Source organism: Aegilops tauschii, chromosome 6 (genome assembly GCF_002575655.3).
Source record: "Aegilops tauschii subsp. strangulata cultivar AL8/78 chromosome 6, Aet v6.0, whole genome shotgun sequence".
Lineage (NCBI taxonomy): Eukaryota > Viridiplantae > Streptophyta > Magnoliopsida > Poales > Poaceae > Aegilops > Aegilops tauschii.
Window position 1 is genome coordinate 112,148,811 of NC_053040.3, and position 24,261 is coordinate 112,173,071.

At 44.8% G+C, this 24,261-nt stretch overlaps 1 protein-coding gene and 1 long non-coding RNA gene across 6 annotated transcripts; one reads left to right on the plus strand and one right to left on the minus strand.

Moving 5' to 3' along the window:
- Nucleotides 1-66: 66 nt before the first annotated feature.
- LOC109767182 (uncharacterized) lies at nt 67-13,208 on the minus strand. 5 transcript variants are annotated; one of them, XR_005759596.3, is made up of 7 exons: nt 12,773-13,129; nt 12,163-12,704; nt 12,022-12,065; nt 11,503-11,729; nt 2,217-2,399; nt 881-1,369; nt 67-384 (listed from the first exon to the last, which is right to left on the minus strand). It is a non-coding gene; the product is annotated as an uncharacterized lncRNA (long non-coding RNA). The 5 variants fall into 5 exon arrangements; XR_006665152.2 differs by lacking the exon at nt 67-384 and having other exon boundaries at nt 755-1,369; nt 12,022-12,060; nt 12,773-13,208; XR_002233815.4 differs by lacking the exon at nt 67-384 and having other exon boundaries at nt 755-1,369; nt 12,773-13,207.
- A 2,984-nt stretch (nt 13,209-16,192) lies between these two features.
- LOC109767181 (uncharacterized) lies at nt 16,193-20,490 on the plus strand. Its single transcript, XM_020325949.4, has 6 exons — nt 16,193-16,553; nt 17,100-17,232; nt 17,368-17,471; nt 18,068-18,212; nt 18,298-18,438; nt 18,527-20,490. Exons 1-6 carry the CDS (start codon nt 16,513-16,515, stop codon nt 20,108-20,110), a joined length of 2,148 nt encoding a protein of 715 aa, XP_020181538.1. The 5' UTR covers nt 16,193-16,512; the 3' UTR covers nt 20,111-20,490.
- The last annotated feature ends 3,771 nt before the right edge of the window (nt 20,491-24,261 follow it).

Here is a 24,261-nt window from a genome sequence, read left to right on the forward strand (position 1 = left end):
TTACACAGGGCCACAAAAAGGGAGTACCATCTATGGATAGTTTCTATACTAAGCATAGGCAGAGTGTATAAGAACATGTGTTACACATAGTTTTTATTGCTTAACATTTTTGCAGTTGGACAGGTCACATGTTACAGATTGGGAGTCTTCCCCTTGTATTAGTGATGGTACCCACGGATATGATAAGACAAAAAGTAACTAATAGGCACAAAGCCTTTGTTTTCTCCCAAACAGATTGACTTAGAGCATGTAAATGCATGCTCTACTTGCGATGATAGCATTCAGGTCTTTATGTGTTTGCTGATGGTGTAACTTGCACAAGTAACTCCACACTTAGTCCGACAGAGTGATGACGGGTTCGACGTATCAATGGAGCCGCCGGATCTGAGAAGCACAAAGAATGAGAACATGAGTAAACCGGAGATGTCATGAACATAAATTTGTCAAAAGTGCAGGGATCAATCCACGGTATTTATCAAATCAAAACGTGGTGTAATCCAAATTTATCATTTACAGAAAGTGAAATGAAATTCAAATTCAAATTAACTAATCTTCACAATATAGAGATGTTGGCGCACTCTCACTGAGTTCTGACCCACTTCCTCCTAAAGCAAAAAATATAGGTTCATCTGTGGTTTTCAGAACCCACTGAGCCTATGAATGATCACGTCATGGTTTGTGTAAATGATCTGTGTAAATGAACTTGGAGCCACTAACTCAATCATGTGTAAATGATCTGTAAATGATGATCCAATTTAGAGTAAGATGCTCCTGTGTACATTCAATTTACTCATCGAATTTTAGATGATTCAATAGTCACACATAAATAGAGGGAGCATGATCCTAGGCTGATGTTGAATTCTCAAGAAAACATGCTTACCACTTGGTGCTGTCACCAGCTACAAACTCTCATGTGGTCGGATGTTAATGAATTACACAAGTGGCAGGCTACGTACACTGAATTTATTTACAGTGACAACACACATCTACAGAGGAACACATATTCAGAGTATAGATGTTGCTGCCGCCATGACAACCATTTCTTTTTTGGATCAAAGCTAGCTAGCCAGTATCTGAAGATACAATCTCGGAATACAGTTTCTCCCTTCCTCTGCATGCATGCAGAAATGCAACGCAAGAAAGACAGTGGAGCAGAGCATTATACTGTGTGAATGTACCAGTTGGATGTAAGATATCGGGGACGATGAGTCGTCGGCCATGGCGGTCGAAAAGCACACACCAAGCCACCTAATTAACTTGTTCGTCGGCGCACAGATGGAGCAGATAACAGACGGTAGTAGCTTCCGCAGCTCACTCAAGAACCACTAACTTCAGACTTGACAGTAAAGAACAATACACAAAAACGAACCTGAATCAGAGCAAAAGAAATGTTGTGAGTCTAAAGATCCAACTCTACTGCATAAGAAACTCACAACAATGGATCCAGCTCTATTTTAAATCCATTTCTCACCATGGATCCAGCTCTACTTCAAATCAATTTGATTGCACACGCATTCAAACTGAACCAAACCAAGATGTGCATCATTTTAAAACGGAATCAAATTGCACAATGACAATCAACACCTCCAAAACAACAATATATTACTGTTACTCATGCATCTTCAGTACAATCTTCAGTAGCTCAATTAACCACTAACTTACTGTAACTTAGGCACCATATATACAGGGTATAAAAACAGAATTGCAGAGCACTTGCAGACTTCTACTGTATCACACTACAGACTTGGAGGAGGAGGGACACTTGTGCATACATTTTCATTTTGTGACCATCAACCAATGTTACTCAGTACCCATAGAAATATAACTTACTGTAGCCAGAACCCATATGAAGTTTTCCCGTGAATGCAAAACCAAGTGGCGGAGGTAGAGGAACAATGAATTTACTTCATAAACCAATTCAAATCAGTAATGTTGAGAAAGTTAACCTGAGTATTAAACTGTAATATTGTGTGTGTGTGTGTGTGTGTGTGTGTGATACATGATCATCAGATAATTAAGGGTCACACGATGTGCTCAGTATAAAGATTATGCCCAATCATATACACAGTTGCCTATTTTTGCAAGAACAAAATAGACTATTGCTACAGGAGATAGAAGTGAAAAAACTTCATCATCGGCACACAATATATACAATGTTCGGAAACATAGAGAAGAAATGCAGTCAATGTTCTTAATATATCAATAGAGAAGATCACCTGCATGGCGTGTTGCGGATGAATCAGGTGAGAAGGGTGCCGATAGGGCTGCGACCACATTATCCTTCTTCCCTCCTCTCAGCGCATAACAAAGATTAGGAACTGAGATTGTGGAGTGTGCCTACTGCATTGCAGAACAAATGAGAGAACTGGTTCCGTGATAGCCTGCAGCTGCTCCTGGTCCTAAGAAAAACGGAAATATAATCAATTTCCTCTGTTTTTGCCCTATGGTCAATATGAATATTTATGTAATGCTTCTGCTTATTGAAAATGGCATGCACAACTATTTAAATAATGAACTCCTCATCATGGGGAGGCAGATCTCTATTATGAGCAGATACTCTCTTGTTCATGAATAGGAGTAATTCACATGATTAGAGTACAAAACGGGTGCTATAAGACAATGTATAAGAAAAACAGCTACAACAGCAGGGTTGCACAAGCTACCTCAAAATTGTCAGCATAATATGGCATTGAAGAAACAGCTACCAACTGACTTGTATCATGGGGACAGGTCGGTATATAAAACTGACTTGTTCATAGACATTTATCCAAATGAGGGTTACAGACTTCATTCTTAGAAAAGAGCAGATGTACATTATCATTTGTGGCGAGTATTGTTGGGGAACGTAGTAATTTCAAAAATTTCCTACGCACACGCAAGATCATGGTGATGCATAGCAATGAGAGGGGAGAGTGTTGTCCACGTACCCTCGTAGACCGAAAGCGGAAGCGTTAGCACAACGCGGTTGATGTAGTCGTATGTCTTCACGATCCGACCGATCAAGTACCGAACACACGGCACCTCCGAGTTCAGCACACGTTCAGCTCGATGACGTCCCTCGAACTCCGATCCAGCCGAGCTTTGAGGGAGAGTTCTGTCAGCACGACGGCATGGTGACGATGATGATGTTCTACCGACGCAGGACTTCGCCTAGGCACCGCTACGATATTATCGAGGTGTAATATGGTGGAGGGGGGCACCGCACACGGCTAAGAGATCAATGATCAATTGTTGTGTCTATGGGGTGCCCCCTGCCCCCGTATATAAAGGAGCAAGGGGGAAGGCGGCCGGCCAAGGAGGAGGGCGCGCCAAGGGGGGAGTCCTACTCCCACCGGGAGTAGGACTCCTCCTTTCCTTGTTGGAGTAGGAGAGAAGGAAAGAGGGGGAGAGGGAGAAGGAAAAGGGGGTTGCACCCCTTGTCCAATTCGGACCAGAGGGGGTGCACGCCTCCTTCCTTTTGGCCTCTCTCCTCTATTCCCGTATGGCCCAATAAGGCCCAATACTTCTCCCCGGCGAATTCCCGTAACTCTCCGGTACTCCGATAAATACCCGAATCACTCGGAACCTTTCCGAAGTCCGAATATAGTCATCCAATATATCGATCTTTACGTCTCGGCCATTTCGAGACTCCTCGTCATGTCCCCGATCTCATCCGGGACTCCGAACTACCTTCCGTACATCAAAACACATAAACTCATAATATAACCGTCATCGAACTTTAAGCGTGCGGACCCTACGGGTTCGAGAACTATGTAGACATGACCGAGACACGTCTCCGGTCAATAACCAATAGCGGAACCTGGATGCTCATATTGGCTCCCACATATTCTACGAAGATCTTTATCGGTCAGACCGCATAACAACATATGTTGTTCCCTTTGTCATCGGTATGTTACTTGCACGAGATTCGATCGTCGGTATCTCAGTACCTAGTTCAATCTTGTTACCGACAAGTCTCTTTACTCGTTCCATAATACATCATCCCACAACTAACTCTTTAGTTGCAATGCTTGCAAGGCTTAAGTGATGTGCATTACCGAGAGGGCCCAGAGATACCTCTCCGACAATCGGAGTGACAAATCCTAATCTCGAAATACGCCAATCCAACAAGTACCTTCGGAGACACCTGTAGAGCACCTTTATAATCACCCTGTTACGTTGTGACGTTCGGTAGCACACAAAGTGTTCCTCCGGTAAACGGGAGTTGCATAATCTCATAGTCATAGGAACATGTATAAGTCATGAAGAAACCAATAGCAGAATACTAAACGATCGTGTGCTAAGCTAACGGAATGGGTCAAGTCAATCACATCATTCTCCTAATGATATGATCCCGTTAATCAAATGACAACTCATGTCTATGGCTAGGAAACATAACCATCTTTGATCAACGAGCTAGTCAAGTAGAGGCATACTAGTGACACTCTGTTTGTCTATGTATTCACACATGTATCAGGTTTCCGGTTAATATAATTCTAGCATGAATAATAAACATTTATCATGATATAAGGAAATAAATAATAACTTTATTATTGCCTCTAGGGCATATTTCCTTCAGTCTCCCACTTGCACTAGAGTCAATAATCTAGTTCACATCGCCATGTGATTTAACATCAATAGTTCACATCACCATGTGATTAACACCCATAGTTCACATCGTCATGTGACCAACACCCAAAGGGCTTACTAGAGTCAATAATCTAGTTCACATCGCTATGTGATTAACACCCAAAGAGTACTAAGGTGTGATCATGTTTTTCTTGTGAGATAATTTTAGTCAACGGGTCTGTCACATTCAGATCCGTAAGTATTTTGCAAATTTTATGTCTACAATGCTCTGCACGGAGCTACTCTAGCTAATTGCTCCCACTTTCAATATGTATCTAGACCGAGACTTAGAGTCATCTAGATTTGTGTCAAAACTTGCATCGACGTAACCCTTTACGACGAAACTTTTTGTCACCCCCATAATCAAGAAACATATCCTTATTCCATTAAGGATAATTTTGACCGCTGTCCAGTGATCTACTCTAGATCACTATTGTACTCCCTTGCCAAAATCAGTGTAGGGTATACAATGATCTGGTACACAGCATGGCATACTTTATAGAACCTATGGCTGAGGCATAGGGAATGACTTTCATTCTCTTTCTATCTTCTGCCGTGGTCAGGTTTTGAGTCTTACTCAATTTCACACCTTGTAACACAGGCAAGAATCTTTCTTTGACTGTTCCATTTTGAACTACTTCAAAATCTTGTCAAGGTATGTACTCATTGAAAAAACTTATCAAGCGTCTTGATCTATCTCTATAGATCTTGATGCTCAATATGTAAGCAGCTTCACCGAGGTCTTTCTTTGAAAAACTCCTTTCAAACAATCCTTTATGCTTTGCAGAATAATTCTACATTATTTCCGATCAACAATATGTCATTCACATATACTTATCAGAAATGTTGTACTGCTCCCACTCACTTTCTTGTAAATACAGGCTTCACCGCAAGTCTGTATAAAACTATATGCTTTGATCAACTTATCAAAGCGTATATTCCAGCTCCGAGATGCTTGCACCAGTCCATAGATGGATCGCTGGAGCTTGCATATTTTGTTAGCACCTTTAGGATTGACAAAACCTTCTGGTTGCATCATATACAACTCTTCTTTAATAAATCCATTAAGGAATGCAGTTTTGTTTATCCATTTGCCAGATTTCATAAAATGCGGCAATTGCTAACATGATTCGGATAGACTTAAGCATCGCTGCGAGTGAGAAAATCTCATCGTAGTCAACACCTTGAACTTTGTCAAAAACCTTTTTCTACAAGTCTAGCTTTGTAGATAGTAACACTACTATCAGCGTCCGTTTTCCTCTTGAAGATCCATTTATTTTCTATGGCTTGCCGATCATCGGGCAAGTCAACCAAAGTCCACACTTTGTTCTCATACATGGATCCATCTCAGATTTCATGGCCTCAAGCCATTTTGCGGAATCTGGGCTCACTATCGCTTCCTCATAGTTCGTAGGTTCTTCATGGTCAAGTAACATGACCTCCAGAACAGGATTACCGTACCACTCTGGTGCGGATCTCACTCTGGTTGACCTACGAGGTTCGGTAGTAACTTGATCCGAAGCTTCATGATCATCATCATTAACTTCCTCACTAATTGGTGTAAGCATCACTGGAATTGATTTCAGTGATGAACTACTTTCCAATTTGGGAGAAGGTACAGTAACCTCATCAAGTTCTACTTTCCTCCCACTCACTTCTTTCGAGAGAAACTCCTTCTCTAGAAAGGATCCATTCTTGGCAACGAATTTGCCTTCGGATCTGTGATAGAAGATATACCCAATAGTCACCTTTGGGTATCCTATAAAGACGCATTTCTCCGATTTGGGTTCAAGCTTATCATGTTGAAACTTTTTCACATAAGCATCGCAACCCCAAACTTTACGAAACGACAACTTTGGTTTCTTGTCAAACCACAGTTCATAAGGTGTCATCTCAACGGATTTAGATGGTGCCCTTTTTAACGTGAATGCAGCTGTCTCTAATGCATAACCCCAAAACGATAGTGGTAGATTGGTAAGAAACATCATAGACCGCACCATATCTAATAAAGTACGGTTATGACGTCCGGACACACCATTATGTTGTGGTTCCAGGTGGCATGAGTTTGTGAAACTATTCTACATTGTTTTAATTGAAGACCAAACTCGTGACTCAAATATTTTCCTCCACGATCAGATCGTAGAAACTTTATTTTCTTGTTACGATGATTTTCTACTTCACTCTGAAATTATATGAACTTTTCAAATGTTTCAGACTTATGTTTCATCAAGTAGATATACTCATATCTGATCAAATCATCTGTGAAGGTCAGAAAATAATGATACCCACCGCGAGCCTCAACACTCATCGGATTGCATACATCAGTATGTATTATTTCCAATAAGTCAGTTGCTCGCTCCATTGTTCCGGAGAACGGAGTCTTAGTCATCTTGCCCATAAGGCATGGTTCGCAAGCATCAAGTGATTCCAAAATCCCATCAGCATGGAGTTTCTTCATGTGCTTTACTCCAATATGACTTAAACGGCGGTGCCACAAATAAGTTGTACTATCATTATTAACTTTGCATCTTTTGGCTTCAATATTATGAATATGTGTATCACTACGATCGAGATCCAACAAATCAATTTCACTGGGTGTATGACCATAGAAGGTTTTATTCATGTAAACAGAACAACAATTATTCTCTAACTTAAATGAATAACCGTGTTGCAATAAACATGATCAAATCATATTCATGCTCAATGCAAACACCAAATAACACTTATTTAGGTTCAACACTAATCTCGAAAGTACAGGGAGTGTGCGATGATGATCATATCAATCTTGGAACTACTTCCAACACACATCGTCACCTCGCCCTTAACTAGTTTCTGTTCATTCTGCAATTCCCGTTTCGAGTTACTACTCTTAGCAACTGAACCAGTATCAAATACCGAGGGGTTGCTACGAACACTAGTAAAATACACATCAATAATCTGTATATCAAATATACCTTTGTTCACTTTGCCATCCTTCTTATCCACCAAATATTTGGGGCAGTTCCGCTTCCAGTGACTAGTCCCTTTGCAGTAGAAGCACTTAGTCTCAGGCTTAGGTCCAGACTTGGGCTTCTTCACTTGAGCAGCAACTTGCTTGCCGTTCTTCTTGAAGTTCCCCTTCTATCCCTTTGCCCTTTTCTTGAAACTAGTGGTCTTCTTAACCATCAACACTTGATGCTCTTTCTTGATTTCTACCTTCGTCGATTTCAGCATCGCGAAGAGCTCGGGAATTACTTTCGTCATCCCTTGCATACTATAGTTCATCACGAAGTTCTACTAACTTGGTGATGGTGACTAGAGAATTCTGTCAATCACTATTTTATCTGGAAGATTAACTCCCACTTGATTCAAGCGATTGTAGTACCCAAACAATCTGAGCACATGCTCACTGCCTGAGCTATTCTCCTCCATCTTTTAGCTATAGAACTTGTTGGAGACTTCATATCTCTCAACTCGGGTATTTGCTTGAAATATTAACTTCAACTCCTGGAACATCTCATATGGTCCATGACGTTCAAAACGTCTTTGAAGTCCCGATTCTAAGCCGTTAAGCATGGTGCACTAAACTATCAAGTAGTCATCATATTGAGCTAGCCAAACGTTCATAACGTCTGCATCTGCTCCTGCAATAGGTCTGTCACCTAGCGGTGCATCAAGGACATAATTCTTCTGTGCAGCAATGAGGATAATCCTCAGATCACGGATCCAATCCGCATCTTTGCTACTAACATCTTTCAACATAATTTTTCTCTAGGAACATATCAAAAATAAACACAAGGAAGCAACAACGCGAGCTATTGATCTACAACATAATTTGCAAAATACTATCAGGACTAAGTTCATGATAAATTTAAGTTCAATTAATCATATTACTTAAGAACTCTCACTTAGATAGACATCCCTCTAATCATCTAAGTGATCACGTGATCCAAATCAACTAAACCATAACCGATCATCACGTGAAATGGAGTAGTTTTCAATGGTGAACATCACTATGTTGATCATATCTATTATATGATTCACGCTCGACCTTTCAGTCTCAGTGTTCCGAGGCCATATCTGCATATGCTAGGCTCGTCAAGTTTAACCTGAGTATTCTGCGTGTGCAAAACTGGCTTGCACCTGTTGTAGATGGACGTAGAGCTTATCACACCCGCTCATCACGTGGTGTCTGGGCACGACAAACTTTGGCAACGGTGCATACTCAGGGAGAACACTTTTATCTTGAAATTTAGTGAGAGATCATCTTATAATGCTACCGTCAATCAAAGCAAGATAAGATGCATAAAAGATAAACATCACATGCAATCAATATAAGTGATATGATATGGCCATCATCATCTTGTGCTTGTGATCTCCATCTCCGAAGCACCGTCATGATCCCCATCGTCACCGGCGCGACACCTTGATCTCCATCGTAGCATCGTTGTCGTCCCGCCAACTATTGCTTCTACGACTATCGCTACCGCTTAGTGATAAAGTAAAGCAATTACATGGCGATTGCATTGCATACAATAAAGCGACAACCATATGGCTCCTGCCAGTTGCCGATAACTCGGTTACAAAACATGATCATCTCATACAATAAAATATAGCATCATGCCTTGACCATATCACATCACAACATGCCCTGCAAAAACAAGTTAGACGTCCTCTACTTTGTTGTTGCAAGTTTTACGTGGCTGCTACGGGCTGAGCAAGAACCGTTCTTACCTACGCATCAAAAACCACAACGATAGTTTGTCAAGTTGGTGCTGTTTTAACCTTCGCAAGGACCGGGCGTAGCCACACTCGGTTCAACTAAAGTTGGAGAAACTGACACCCGCCAGCCACCTCTGTGCAAAGCACGTCGGAAGAACCAGTCTCGCGTAAGCGTACGCGTATGTCGGTCCGGGCCGCTTCATCCAACAATACCGCCGAACCAAAGTATGACATGCTGGTAGCAGTATGACTTATATCGCCCACAACTCACTTGTGTTCTACTCGTGCATATAACATCAACGCATAAAACCTGGCTCGGATGCCACTGTTGGTGAATGTAGTAATTTCAAAAATTTCCTACGCACACGCAAGATCATGGTGATGCATAGCAACGAGAGGGGAGAGTGTTGTCCACGTACCCTCGTAGACCGAAAGCGGAAGCGTTAGCACAACGCGGTTGATGTAGTCGTATGTCTTCACGATCCGACCGATCAAGTACCGAACACACGGCACCTCCGAGTTCAGCACATGTTCAGCTCGATGACGTCCCTCGAACTCCGATCCAGCCGAGCTTTGAGGGAGAGTTCCGTCAGCACGACGGCGTGGTGACGATGATGATGTTCTACCGACGCAGGGCTTCGCCTAAGCACCGCTACGATATTATCGAGGTGTAATATGGTGGAGGGGGACACCGCACACGGCTAAGAGATTAATGATCAATTGTTGTGTCTATGGGGTGCCCCCTGCCCCCGTATATAAAGGAGCAGGGGGGAGGCGGCCGGCCAAGGAGGAGGGCGCGCAAAGGGGGGAGTCCTACTCCCACCGGGAGTAGGACTCCTCCTTTCCTTGTTGGAGTAGGAGAGAAGGAAAGAGGGGGAGAGGGAGAAGGAAAAGGGGGCTGCACCCCTTGTCCAATTCGGACCAGAGGGGGGGTGCACGCCTCCTTCATTTTGTCCTCTCTCCTCTATTCCCGTATGGCCCAATAAGGCTCAATACTTCTCCCCGGCGAATTCCCGTAACTCTCCGGTACTCCGATAAATACCCGAATCACTCGGAACCTTTCCGAAGTCCGAATATAGTCGTCCAATATATCGATCTTTACGCCTCGTCCATTTTGAGACTCCTCGTCATGTCCCCGATCTCATCTGGGACTCCGAACTACCTTCAGTACATCAAAACACATAAACTCATAATATAACCGTCATCGAACTTTAAGCGTGCGGACCCTACGGGTTCGAGAACTATGTAGACATGACCGAGACACGTCTCCGGTCAATAACCAATAGCGGAACCTGGATGCTCATATTGGCTCCCACATATTCTACGAAGATCTTTATCGGTCAGACCGCATAACAACATACGTTGTTCCCTTTGTTATCGGTATGTTACTTGCCCGAGATTCGATCGTCGGTATCTCAGTACCTAGTTCAATCTCGTTACCGGCATGTCTCTTTACTTGTTCCGTAATACATCATCCCACAACTAACTCTTTAGTTGCAATGCTTGCAAGGCTTAAGTGATGTGCATTACCGAGAGGGCCCAGAGATACCTCTCCGACAATCGGAGTGACAAATCCTAATCTCGAAATACGCCAACCCAACAAGTACCTTCGAAGACACCTGTAGAGCACCTTTATAATCACCCTGTTACGTTGTGACGTTCGGTAGCACACAAAGTGTTCCTCCGGTAAACGGGAGTTGCATAATCTCATAGTCATAGGAACATGTATAAGTCATGAAGAAAACAATAGCAGAATACTAAACGATCGTGTGCTAAGCTAACGGAATGGGTCAAGTCAATCACGTCATTCTCCTAATGATATGATCCCGTTAATCAAATGACAACTCATGTCTATGGCTAGGAAACATAACCATCTTTGATCAACGAGCTAGTCAAGTAGAGGCATACTAGTGGCACTCTGTTTGTCTATGTATTCACACATGTATCAGGTTTCCGGTTAATACAATTGTAGCATGAATAATAAACATTTATCATGATATAAGGAAATAAATAATAACTTTATTATTGCCTCTAGGGCATATTTCCTTCAAGTATTTCTATTACAGAAAATTATAATCAAAGACAACACAATAAGCAGTCCATGCATACAAAAAATAGAGTATAGAAGTGGAAGCTGAACTAAAAGTGCAATGGACAGTGGCATGAGGTGATAATACCCTCCATTAACCAGACCTTCCAGTTTGAGGATTATTAGTGTGATAGGTATCTACCGCACAACCCTGCGATGTGTAACCTGAGGTCCCTGACCAAAGAAACCAGCAGCGGCTCTCTCAACAAAATTTGGGTCCAAAATACCAAATGGGTTGCCCATAGGTCAGCTAAATATGGGATCAAATGGTTCATCCAGATCCATCATGTCAGCATGACTGTCGGGTATTGAATTCTGATGGATTCTTGTGCTGAAAATCATAAAGCTTGGTTACACTTCATAAAGTGAATTTCATGGGTGTTAGGACAGTAAAGGCAAAGGAAACTCACACATTACTTAACTATCCTTTTGGGGTCATCACAATGTTGCTTGCCTATTCTGTTTGAAGCAAATCTACGTACACAAGTGTCTACATTAACCATTTATGTTTTCCTTTACTACTATTGTTAAAGGTAACAGTTTTTATTCTGATGACAACCCAAATAATCTTAGCAACCAGGTGAGTTTCAATCGAAGCTGAGAAGGGGATAGTGACTGCTTACATCAAGACAGAATCCCAAATTGCTTGCGGGAGCACCAAGCTATCCTAGCAACAGAACAACGCAATTAGAACCTCTTCGAATCTTCATCAAATTTTTAACTGAATGTAGATACGATGAGCCAGAGGAGAATCAATGGCTTACTGCTAGTTCCTGGAGGAGGGGCAAGATGGGCTCCTCATCGGGGTCGGCTCTGCCGCCAGTCGAGGAGGAGGCGAGGGGCTTGCAGGAGACGACGCGTCATCGATGGGTAGACTTGGAAGAGGAGGAGCCGTCGCCGTCGATGAAAAAATTCAGAATTTGCAATGGTTCAGAACTTAATGATCTAGTAATTTGTTTACAACTCAACTGAATTTGTTTAGAACTTACTGATGCAATGGTTCAGAACTCTACTGAATTTTTTTAAAACTTACTCCACAACATAAATGATTACAATAGATTGACAAAACATAGACCATAGTACAGAACGGAATTTAAAAAAACTCAGTTTTAAATTGTGAAACAGCAGCTTGATGCAGCAGGAGCATTCAACATTCAGTTTTGACCAAAACTGAGATGGAGCAGGGGTGGAGTACCTTTAGGCTGGAGCAGGGGTGGAGGGGCGTCCTCCATGGCGTGGGGGCACGGATCGGAGCAGGGGTGGAGCGGCGTCCTCCATGGCGTCGGCGTCCGGGCGCCTGAGCGAGCTACAGAGCAGCAGGAGCATTCAGCAGTCAGTTTTGACCAAAACTGAGATGGAGTAGGGGTGGAGTACCTTCAGGCTGGAGCAGGGGTGGAGGGGCGTCCTCCATGGCGTCGGGGGCACGGACAGGAGCAGGGGTGGAGCGGCGTCCTCCATGGCGTCGGCGTCCGAGCGCCCGAGCGAGCTACAGAGCTGCGTGGTGGATCTGGGAGGGAGATAGGATGGGGTGAGGAAGAGAGGATGGGATGTGGATGAGTGGATGTCCCGCTTCGCTTGGCCTCCTCCCGTTGACATCACGGCGGTGCACCTCGAGAAGAGCAACACCATCTTCCTTCCCTCCCGACGACATGACGAGCGAGCTCGACGGTGAAGCAGACCGAGGAGACGGCTGGGGCATGGCATCCCACCTCGTGCGGTGCGGCGGCAGCCGACTGGGCGAAGGAGATGACGGCAGCGTGGGGTTGGATCTGGACGACGATGGGGTAGGGAGGTGGGCGCGGGTTAGGGTTTGGAGGCAGAGAGAGAGGCGGGGCGGGAGGAAAAGGAGAGAGGGCGGCATGAGTGGGAGGGGAGCGGCGGCTAGGTCTTCTTCAACAGGAGCCACAACCTTTTATACGCCTATGTGCGAAATGGCGAAATTGCCCTTGGTGGGGCATAGAAATAACAGGTGGTGGCACGTTGGAGAGCACACTATTCATTGTAGCAGTGTTTCGGTTTGATCCTACGGCCGAGGTTGCTCCGAAGCGAGATCGAACGGTCCACAACGCATCAAAAAATCGATCCGACGGCCGAGAGTCGCTAAGCTCTGAGAAGCCTCATGTTCTCCCTAGATACTTATACCAGGATTTGAAGTTTCTAGGTTGTAGAATTAAATATTTGAGACGTGATCGGTCATTGTCCGAAGACGAGGCCGAGTGCTTCGCGGGCGTTTGAAGGGTCGAATTTGTGAAATCCGTCTGTGGGTGCTCTAAGAAGCAGGCTGGTGAATATACTGAAAAGTTTACAATCATACAAATCTAAATCATATATCTTTCCAAAACAAAGAAAGCTCTCGTGTGGCTTCCTTTCCTGCAAAGGAAGCATCACCGGAACTCGTGAGCTTGGATGCATTGGCATGGGTGGGTTGGTCGGCGGTAGCAAAGCATGTGGGAGCAGGCGAGGCTCCTGACGCCCTTGTCTGCCTGCCTGTCACGCCGCGCCTGTCCTGAGCAAGGTTCGGTTAGCCAGTCGAGGCGAACATAATTAATCAGTTCCTACAGTACTGTGCACTTTGCTGCCGGAGAGAGAGGCTCATAAATCCCGCACCTCTGCCAACAAATCGTGGTGCTGTACACGCCCGATTAGTGGAATGGGCACTGGCTCGATCGGGGTTGGGCGGAGTCTCGTGGAAGCCTCAGCTTTTCAGCCTGTCCGTGGATTCGATGTCACGCGTCTACCAGCCACTCATCTGTTGCTCGTCCCTCATGATGTGTATGGATTTGTCTGAAAGTGTCATAAATCACCATTACTATCAAAATTTGCACTAGGCTTAAATTGGTAGATTTTCGAAATGAAGGTGAGCATTTTACCAAAGAGAATTCCTCGGTTAATTAACGAACAAAAACCATCACAACTCCTAAGCAGTACACACAAGATATCTCACATAGACCACCGAGAAGAAAAACTCATCAAGAGATGTCTAAACGCTTTTATATTTCTTTACATAGATGGTACATTTTTTTTGGGAAAGCGACCCCGACTTGATCGCCGACAACCATCGATCCGGCCGTGCCAGGTGACTAAATTAGTTGCACTGTGAATTTTAGTCTTTGTTGTGTGTGAGAGTGAGGTGAGGACAACATAGTTTGACTTGTTCAAATGTTTAGCTGAAATTGACCGGTATATATAACCGTGTAAATACATGAAACGTCGTGTTGGTCACTAAAAGGAGAGAGATTATTAGTTCCTTCCAGTATATATTCGCAAAAAAAATTGTTGCTTGTATATTTATGCAAGATATATAAATGGAAGAGGATCTGCATCATCACAAAATGTCTATACTTATAGTACTTAACAAGTCATACTTCTCTCCTTATCTAATTGATGAGGCAAATCTTTTGCCTCCATTGCGAAAAAAACTTAACAAGTCGTACTACCTACTTAAGTATGCACCCGCATTACTAAATCATTAATGCGCACACAAGACGCACATATCCTAGCCATTTTCACTCGCTGTTTATCCTGATCTATTTTCTTTGTTGTTGAAAAAGTGGTCATCCTGAACCTGGAACTAGAAGCATCGACGCACAAAACAGGCAAGAGTAGTACTAATCAGTGACATGTTTCCATGAACCGGCTCACTGGGGCAGTCTTGCAGGACTAGTCAGCATTTTGTCTGGTCGGTGTACCCAGTGGAAATAAGATTGTGTAATCTAGCACCACTGAGTCACTGACAGCCTTAATTAAGAGTGATCGTTGTGATTAGGATTCTCTACCTGTCACGGATTACATGTGAAGTCTTCAAAGCGGACACACATTGGTGGCGACGCACAAACAAACAGCTCTCTTGGCGTCACTTTAATTTAAATCCGTGGGGTCCACTGCTGGTGAGTGCTGTAGTACAAAGTGCAGGACATGGAGCCTATGATTAAATGCATCTTATTTCCATGTATACTGTATATCTATTTTGAGTTCTTTTTACCGTTTATAAAAATCACAGGCAAACGGAGAGGAAAGCTAGCTGCCCAAAAGGAATGCAGCAGCACCGAAAAGCGATCCCTAAATTCTAGAGGGGAAACCCCTAGTTTTTGGCCATGAATCATGGATGCAGAAACACTTTGGCATTGCACAGAAATAGAATTTACTTTCACATCACACCGGCAAATTTGACAATTTCGACCTGTGCATGAAATCATTTCACAAAATGAACCCTCCCTAATTTTTTTTACTTAGCTGACTTTTTGAGTGGCGTCCGACACGAAGGCGCCATCCTGCACTGCGCAGCGCCTGACTGACAGGCGTTGCACGCCTACCCGTGTGATTCGAAAATTACTAAGTCAATGTGCAGCGCCTAGCATCTAGGCGTTGCACGCAACCACTAGTGCAACGCCTAGATGCTAGGCGCTGCATATTGACTTAGTAATTTTTATGTAGTCCGCAGTGCGACGCTGCCAGACGTGCAGCGCCTGTCAGTCAGGCGTTGTATAGTGTAGTGTGGCGCCTTTGTGTCGGGCGCAACTCAAAAAGGTCAGCTGAGTGAATTTTTTTAAGAGCAGTTCATTTTGTGATATGGTTTTATCTACAGGTCAAAATTGTCAAATTTGCCCGTCACACCCGCCTGAAGTTGAAATGGTGGGAGCCCATCCACATGGTAACTGCGCCACAAATGGACAATTAACTGGACGGATGTGCATAAATTTCCAAGGTCAGTTACTCCCCCCCCTCTCTCTCTCTCTCTCTCTCTCTCTCTAGAAGCTGCTGTTCTTCTCCCCATTTTTTCCTCCAAGAAAACCCAACCAATTTCCTCTGTGCACAGCAGGACGAAGCAAGTCTTCCTCCCAGCCACCTGGCCCCTGTTCAGCACCAGCTAACATTAACATTGATTTGTTGGTGTTCCTTCTCCACTACCTCCACCTCCACCTCCCCCCACCCCACCATCTCCATCCCTCCCGCTGTCCGTCCTCCCGATTTCTCCCCTTTTCTCCTCCCTTTCTCGCCACCATTGGCGGCTCCCGCTCCCGCTCCTCCGCTGCCCACCACTCGAAGCGTAGGCGAAGAGAGAGAACAGAAAGCGGCGCAGGGGAAGGAGGCGGCGGCGGCGGCGGCCATTGGAGATGTTTGACAGCTTGCTCAACTCCAAGTTCCACAACAAATGGTACGCCCCTGGATCCCTCCCTCCTCCCTGTCCGTCCATCCGGCTCTTGCTTTTACTTTTGCTGGTCCGTGAGAGCTCCAGCTCTTGCTTTCGCTGGTCGAGCCAGCCCGAAATCGAGCGCTTGAGGATTTTCGGCGATGACTTTTGCTCGTCGAGCTCTCCGGTGCCGGCGGCCGGCATTTGTTTGATTTCTCGATTGCTGCGGCCGCGGTTCATCAGAGGTCCGGATTTTTCAGTTTCCGAGCTAAAAGTTGCTTCGCCTTTAATTCAAGGGCTGTTTCTCTGTCTCGCCTGCCTTTTTCCCTCTTGTTTGGCCGGAGATTACCAGGCCCGATTCGTGATTCGAGTCGCTGTTGCTCACATGTGTTCGTCCAGCTTTGCTTGCTCTCTGATGGTCTGGGAATCTGTCTTTCGGGGGGACTCTGTTGCTTGCTCTCTGATGGCCTGGGAATCTGCCATTCGTGACTCGATTTGGATGGATCGCATTTGTTATTGCTTGCTTTTTCTTGATCTGATTGCTGGATTTGCTACTGCTGTCTGATGCAGCAAGCACGCAATCAAATGCACCCGGACCCGGCTGGATCTGGTGCGCAAGAAAAAGCAGGCCATGGTGAAGTTCCTGAGGAAGGACGTCGCCGACCTCCTCACAAACAACCTTGAATCGCACGCCTTCGGACGGGTACATCCTGCACACTCAACTCACCGACTTGCACTGTCTAGTAATGATTATTACCAGCAGTGTACACTTTAACTTGGTGCAAACAGCTGCATTTTCTTTTCTTTTGTAAATGTTTCCTCCTTGGATGGAATGCAGATGGAAGGGCTGATTGTGGAGATGAACCAAGCGTCCTGCTATGACATGATCGAGCAGTATTGTGACTACATAGGGAAGCAGCTCAACAACCTGCAGAAACAGAGGTATCGCCGATGTTTATGCTGGGATTTTAACAGAGAATATGTCGATCAATTTTGCAATCCCTAGTAGTTAAGTTTAGGATCAATTGATGCCATATGTTTCATTCTATTACTGCAACGCAGATGTGTTCACTAAATTTTCTGGTGTATGAGATCTTCGTGATTTCCTTCTGTATGCGATGTTTCAAAATTGTTGCTTTGTTGACAGCAATAGCTTGAGTCTCTGAATCAGTTTCTGCATAATGCATGTCATACCCCAGTTTTGATTGAAAACCTAAAGTGACACAATTCCTGTCAATTTAGCTAATCAACCAACTTAGTATGTATTAGCTATGTTCTTTAACTATTTGCATGGTGTTTACAAAGTTTTAGAGGATCTTGAAACTGCAAATAAGCATATAGTAGCTTTTTGCAGAATTGTTCAGTATCAGTGGGTATATACCCAACTTCCATACTAGATGAGTATTGTTCGTGTTTTGCTATATCAGTCAAGCATGTGCACCTCTTACAGAAGTTAGGAATACTTCTGGTTGCATTCAGTTATGATTACGCAACTTCCTTCTATAGTTGATCACTAATATGTGGTGCTCTATTTACAGTGAATGCCCTCATGAAGCCTTGGAAGCTGTGTCAACTCTGATTTTCGCTGCTGCTAGATATCCTGATTTACCTGAACTGTGTGAACTCAGACATGTATTTACAGAGAAATATGGGGCTTCCATTGAACCTTTTGTTAGCTCTGAGGTGCATACAATGCTGTGATTTTTGTGTTTTGAGTTGCTCTCTTTTGTTGCACCTATGCTGATTAACTTAACCCTTATGTGGACAGTTTGTTCAGAAGCTTCAGAACAAATCATTTACTAAGGAGGAGAAGTTGCAAGTGATTGAAGATGTTGCTGAAGAATTTGCTATCCCGTTTAATACCAAGACATTTGAACGACAGATATCTGGTGTACCTCCAAATAAAAAGGTATGTTTTAGGGAACTTGCTGGTTTATACCGCCGATCCTTTTTATTAACAACTCGACTGCTCATTCACTTCTGATCTTTTTTATCAGGAACTTCTGAAGAAGGGTTCATTCAACGGCGTAGAGGTTGAAGCATCAGGGCGCAATGGACACAGGGTAGATAAGCATGCTGTGCTTGACAGGAAATCTAAATCTATACCTGATGGGCGTGAATGGAAGCAGGAATTTCAGATAAAACCAAAAGATATTCATGTCGTTCCTGATTACATTGGTCAAGTTGGTGAGAAAAGCAGAAAGAACTATTCAGATAAACCTGTTGAGAAGAAACATTTGGATAGTGATGTGCCTCCTGTGAACATGAAGCGAAGGAACGGTCATCAAAAGGAGGTCAACAAGGACGAGAAAAAGGGCGGTCAGTCTTGGAGGGAACTGATGAATGCAGAGGAGCTGGATCTCAATGGCTCAAAGAAGCAGGAGGTTGCCGTGGCAAAACCTGTTCAAAGAGAAATGAAGAAAATAGTTCCTCCATACACAGACCTAAAGGAAACTGAGAAGAAAGACGGCGCCGAAAAGGCTAATGGCAAAGGCTACCATCGAACCCACATGGCTGCTGGCACTGATCATAACTGGGGACATGCTGACTTGGGGCTTAAAACCCTGGGCCTGGAAAAGCAAGAAACTGAATCAGCTGGCACCTTGAATGGCAATGGCAAAACAGTAAACAAGGTTCCTCCTTATTCTAAGCCGTACAAAGCAACGAGCGAGAAGTCTGCTGAAGAAGATAATAATGGTTTGTATAACCGAGCACGGCATATGGGAGAGTTTGGACAGCCGGTGCAAGATAGGCAGCAAATGCCAGAGAAGCTAGTCAACATGCGGCCTCCCTATGTGAAGCCAAACTCTAGCACGAAGCCCGCACATGAAAATCCAACAGATCAAGCTGCTGCTAATGGCTACAAGCTCAGCGGCTCGGAACCAACGGGTCACCGGAGAGACGGTCTGGTCGACGATGATGGTGCACCTCGGCCCGTTTCCGTGAGAAGGAAAAGTTCAAGGCCACCAACACACGGTTCTTTGTACGATGAGGTGACCAATGATGAAAAGGTGACAAGCCAAACCCCTGGCGGCCGAACAAGGCGTCCAAGCAGCAGGAATGGCTCCCAGGACGACCATGAGCGACGAAAGCACTCGAGCAGGCGTAACGGGTCGACGAGCGGCAGTGACTACCAGACAGAGGAGGATGAGACTGACACTGCGATTGACTTTGGCAATCTGTTGCCCCGAGCGCCTCGTAAGCACCGGAGCAGGAGCGCTCATCCCCGCGAAGGAGGAGGGCACGACGACGAGGAGAGGATGATGGATAAGCTTCTGAGGCACTACAGCAAGAAGGGGATGGAGAGGGAGGAGGAGCACAAGACGAGGTCGAAGTCCAGGACCCCTCGGCCTCGACCCGATCAACCTGCTGACGGCAACAACAGAGAGGGTGCGCCCAGTCATCCAGAGAGAACTGTATCTCTGCCTGCAGAATCTGGCTCCCCGGTGGCGAGGCCGAAGGCTCCGGCTCCTGCTCGGTCCATCTCGCTGCAGCAGGACACGTCCAGGGGGAACGTGCACCCAAAGATGCCTGATTTTGACGAACTTGCTGCGCGGATCAGCGCTCTGAAGAGGGCATGAGTTGCCTGTCACCAGACCTGTTTTCAGGCTTTCAGCACGCCGTGTGTTCTACCGCAGCAACAGCATCTCATGACGGCGATCGCATATTCGCATGAATCAGAGCATCTCCTGAGGTTGTCGCATGCTTCCTCGGACCTCGGTGGCCTTGTTTCAATCTTTCTTTGGTGGTATACTTGCATTGCATTGCATTGCTCCCTGGGTGTGATATCTAGGTAGAGAGCATTGGTCGGAGAATTCAAGTTCGCAATTTGATAGGAATACCATACTATATACTCCATGTTGTGTCGGGTGCGGTTGTTTGATGTGCTCATGTGCTCAATTGTCAGTGTATGTATAGATGCCGTTGATGATGAGGCTATACTGAAGTGATGATTTCTTCATTCTTGTTTCTGTTGGTGCTGTGTGCATGTGAGTTTTAAGTTTGTATGCGTTTGACATTTCAACCTTGAATTTCTGACCCATGACAACATTACTAGTAGTCAGACTGGCCACGTTGAGTTGAAGCATTTTTTGGTTGTTTCTCGCAGGAAAGACCGAGCGAGCATGTGGCCGTCGGCGCAATAAACGGCGCCGACGCCGACGCCGACGCCGACCGACTTCCTGGCCTAATAATAATCTACGTACGCACGTTCTCTTGAGAGACCTTCAAATTAGCTGGGTCAGTACCGAGCTAAACTACTGCTACCATATAGGAATCTGATGCCGGCGAACTCCGTGGATTCTCCTGACGGAAGAAAGCATGCTAGGCACGTCTCGCAGCTAGCCCAGGGACCTCATGACGCCGACGACGAAATGCAGGATGCGGCTGTCGCCGCCGCCGCCGTCGAGCATGCCGTCGCAGACCAGCCGCTCCAGCCGGGGGTCCCTCGGCAGCGCCCCGCCGTGGTACAGCACGGTCGCCGCAACCGCCGCCGGCGGCCTGCTCGCGACGCACGCCGCCAGCCTCGCCACCGCCCGGAGGAACAGCGGCAGGAGACCCTGCGCAAACCCAAGAAGAAATCAGCAAACTATACCCAACGAACAGAAACAGAGCACAGTAAAAATGGATCCAAATGTTCGTGGAACACAGAGCGCTCACCATCGCATGGCCTTCCGGTTACCTTCGGCGGGCGCTTCCCGCGATCGGCAGGTAGATATACCTTTTCTGCACTTCTCCTTCCTGGGGCCGATTTGAAGCTATCCCTTTTATACGCGGGCACTCCAAGATAAGTAACTAACTGCCAGGCTCTGCTTGCGACGCAAGAATTTCTTGGGATACATCAGAGCTGATTTTTTTTTCTTGGGACGGAAGAATATTTTGGATAATAAATACGGTTTCGGCGTGAATCTGAAAGAAACGGGGTTTCCATGTGGGGCTCGACGCGACGGGATTCGCTAGGCAGCGGTTGGCGATGGCAGCAAACGGACGGTCGTTGCACCTAGGCTAGTCCGGTCTATGTAAACTTGGCACGCCTCTAGCTGCGGCTCTCTTGGTTCCTCCACCCTGCCTTTGGTTCTTCATTCACAAAAACAAGTTTTTTTACATATATAACTGGTTCTGCTTTGGGACATCAAATATATTTTCTTTAGTGCTGAAATCGTATTGTCCACTTCTTGTTATCGGTTTGGATTTTTCGAGTAATTCGTTGGAGCATGAATTCAATATGGTACCAAATTCAAAAGGTCTTAAGTTGAAGACCCAGTCAATAGAAAAATAGTTGTGCCTTCAACGATCTCCCGTCTATGTCCTAACGGAGCCTGGACGGGAGGGGAGTATTGATTATTTTGCACGTCTCTTTTTATCTATTTGGACTTTTGAGTAACTGGCTGGAGCATAAATTTAATACTTAGTTTTTTATGGACATTTCTTATTCCATGCTCGCTTGACGACCCTAAATTTCCACATGCCACCCCTTTCCAACCCGTACCAACCCCCCTCTCTCTCCTTCCCTTTCTCGATGCACGTCCTCCGTGGCTCGTTGTCCCCTACTTCACCGTCACCTTCATCTCGCTTGGAATGTCGATGTTGCAACCGGCAACATGCATTGAGTAAGGGTGTTGCCTAACACCGAAAGAGCACCTTCTCTCAGCTCATGGGACACCCATTACCTTCTGACCATCGTTGTACACCACTTTATCATCATCATCTTGCCGGTCAATGATCCTCTTTCTTCTACTCTTTCATGCTTCCTCCTACGTGACCCCTCTAGCGCCACCCATATATCCCTACCGGATGACATGATGCTTTTGTAGGACCTTTTTATTTATGTAAGAATGGCTCGGAGAACCTAAGTCATATCAAGTTCACAACACATAACAAAATTGTCAATTATAATGACACCCATACTCACACACTCACACACACCACAATCACACCAGCACATCCACGCATACCAGTGGCGAATCTTGGATGAAAATGAAGGGCAGGCTCAACTTCTCAGTACAAGGGTTGGAACGGGTAAACAATAGGCTAGACACTTGACAATGCGCTGAGATGGGCTAGGAACTAGTAGTATATTTTTGTTTTACAATTTCAGAGGGCAGGCTTGAGCCTGTTGAAGCATGCCCAGTAGAATCGCCACTGACGCATACACGTGTGTGCTTCCAAACCGTAACATTCTAGATCTGGAGCAAAAAACACTTGGATAAATCACATATTTATCATATGCATCAAAGACGATGGACATATGTAAAAGGGCATGCACGTGAAGATTCGGTCTTTATCTTTTGCCGAAAGAACGAATAAAAACCTTTGAAGAAGCACTTTTTGATAAGCTTCCCTAGATGTGGAAAGTTTCTCTTTCACGGTATTGTGACTATTCGACATGTTTTCCTTGATTTGATAGCTTCCGCTAAAATGATACAAGCATGGACTCGAAAAGAGGAATTCACATTCACTATTTCCCCTTGTAAAAAAAGGTTTTTTAGGAGAAACTGATAGTAGTTGGATACATCTATCTCCTTCGATTTCTTTGTAGGTATATCTTTGAATGGCCTTCTTGAACGAGGTCTCTACTTGACTTTTCTTTTTGGTGGTAGTAGTGCTGGTGGTGGTGGTGGGTAGTCTATTGGACTTCTGAGCTATTGCAGATCGAGCAGTTTTTTAAGGCTTAACATACTCCACTTTATTGATTAACGAAGTTTATAGGGATACAGTTGAGCACATGAAGAATATTTTGGATAATAAATACGGTTTCGGCGTGAATCTGAAAGAAATGGGGTTTCCATGTGGGGCTCGACGCGACGGGATTCGCTAGGTAAGGGCTGGCGATGGCAGCAACGACGGTCATTGGACCCTAGGCTAGTCCCGTCTATGCAAACTCGGCACGCCTCTAGCTGCCGCTCTCCTTGGTTCTTCCACGCTGTTTTTTGTTGTTCTTTTTTTTGGGAAGAGCTGTTTTTTGTTCTTCACAAAAAGAAGTTTTTATACATATATTTACTGGCTCTGCTTTCGGACACCAAATATATTTTCTTTACTGCCGAAATATATTGCCCACTTCTTTTTATCGGTTTGGATTTTTGGAGTAATTCGTTGGAGTATGAATTCAATATGGTGTCAAAATCAAGAGGTCTCAAGTTGAAGACCCAGTCAATATAAAAATAGTTGTGGCCTTCATTGTGAAGGAAATGTGCCCTAGAGGCAATAATAAATTTGTTATTTACATTTCCTTATATCATGATAAATGTTTATTATTCATGCTAGAATTGTATTAACTGGAAACTTAGTACATGTGTCAATACATAGACAAACAGAGTGTCCCTAGTATGCCTCTACTTGACTAGCTTGTTTATCAAAGATGGTTTGCGGAGGTGACGTGCGTTCGGTACTTGATCGGTTGGATCGCGAAGACGTTTGACTACATCAACCGCGTTACTTAACGCTTTCGCTTTCGGTCTATGAGGGTACGTGGACACACTCTCCCCGCTCGTTGCTATGCTTCTCCTATATAGATCTTGCGTGATGGTAAGAAAATTTTGAAATACTACGTTCCTCAACAGTGGCATTCGAGCCAGGTCTATGCGTAGATGTTATATGCACGAGTAGAACACAAAGAGTTGTGGGCGATAATAGTCATACTACTTACCAGCATATCATACTTTGATTTGGCGGTATTGTTGGATGAAGCGGCCCAAACCGACATTAAATGACCGCGTTCATGAGACTGGTTCTA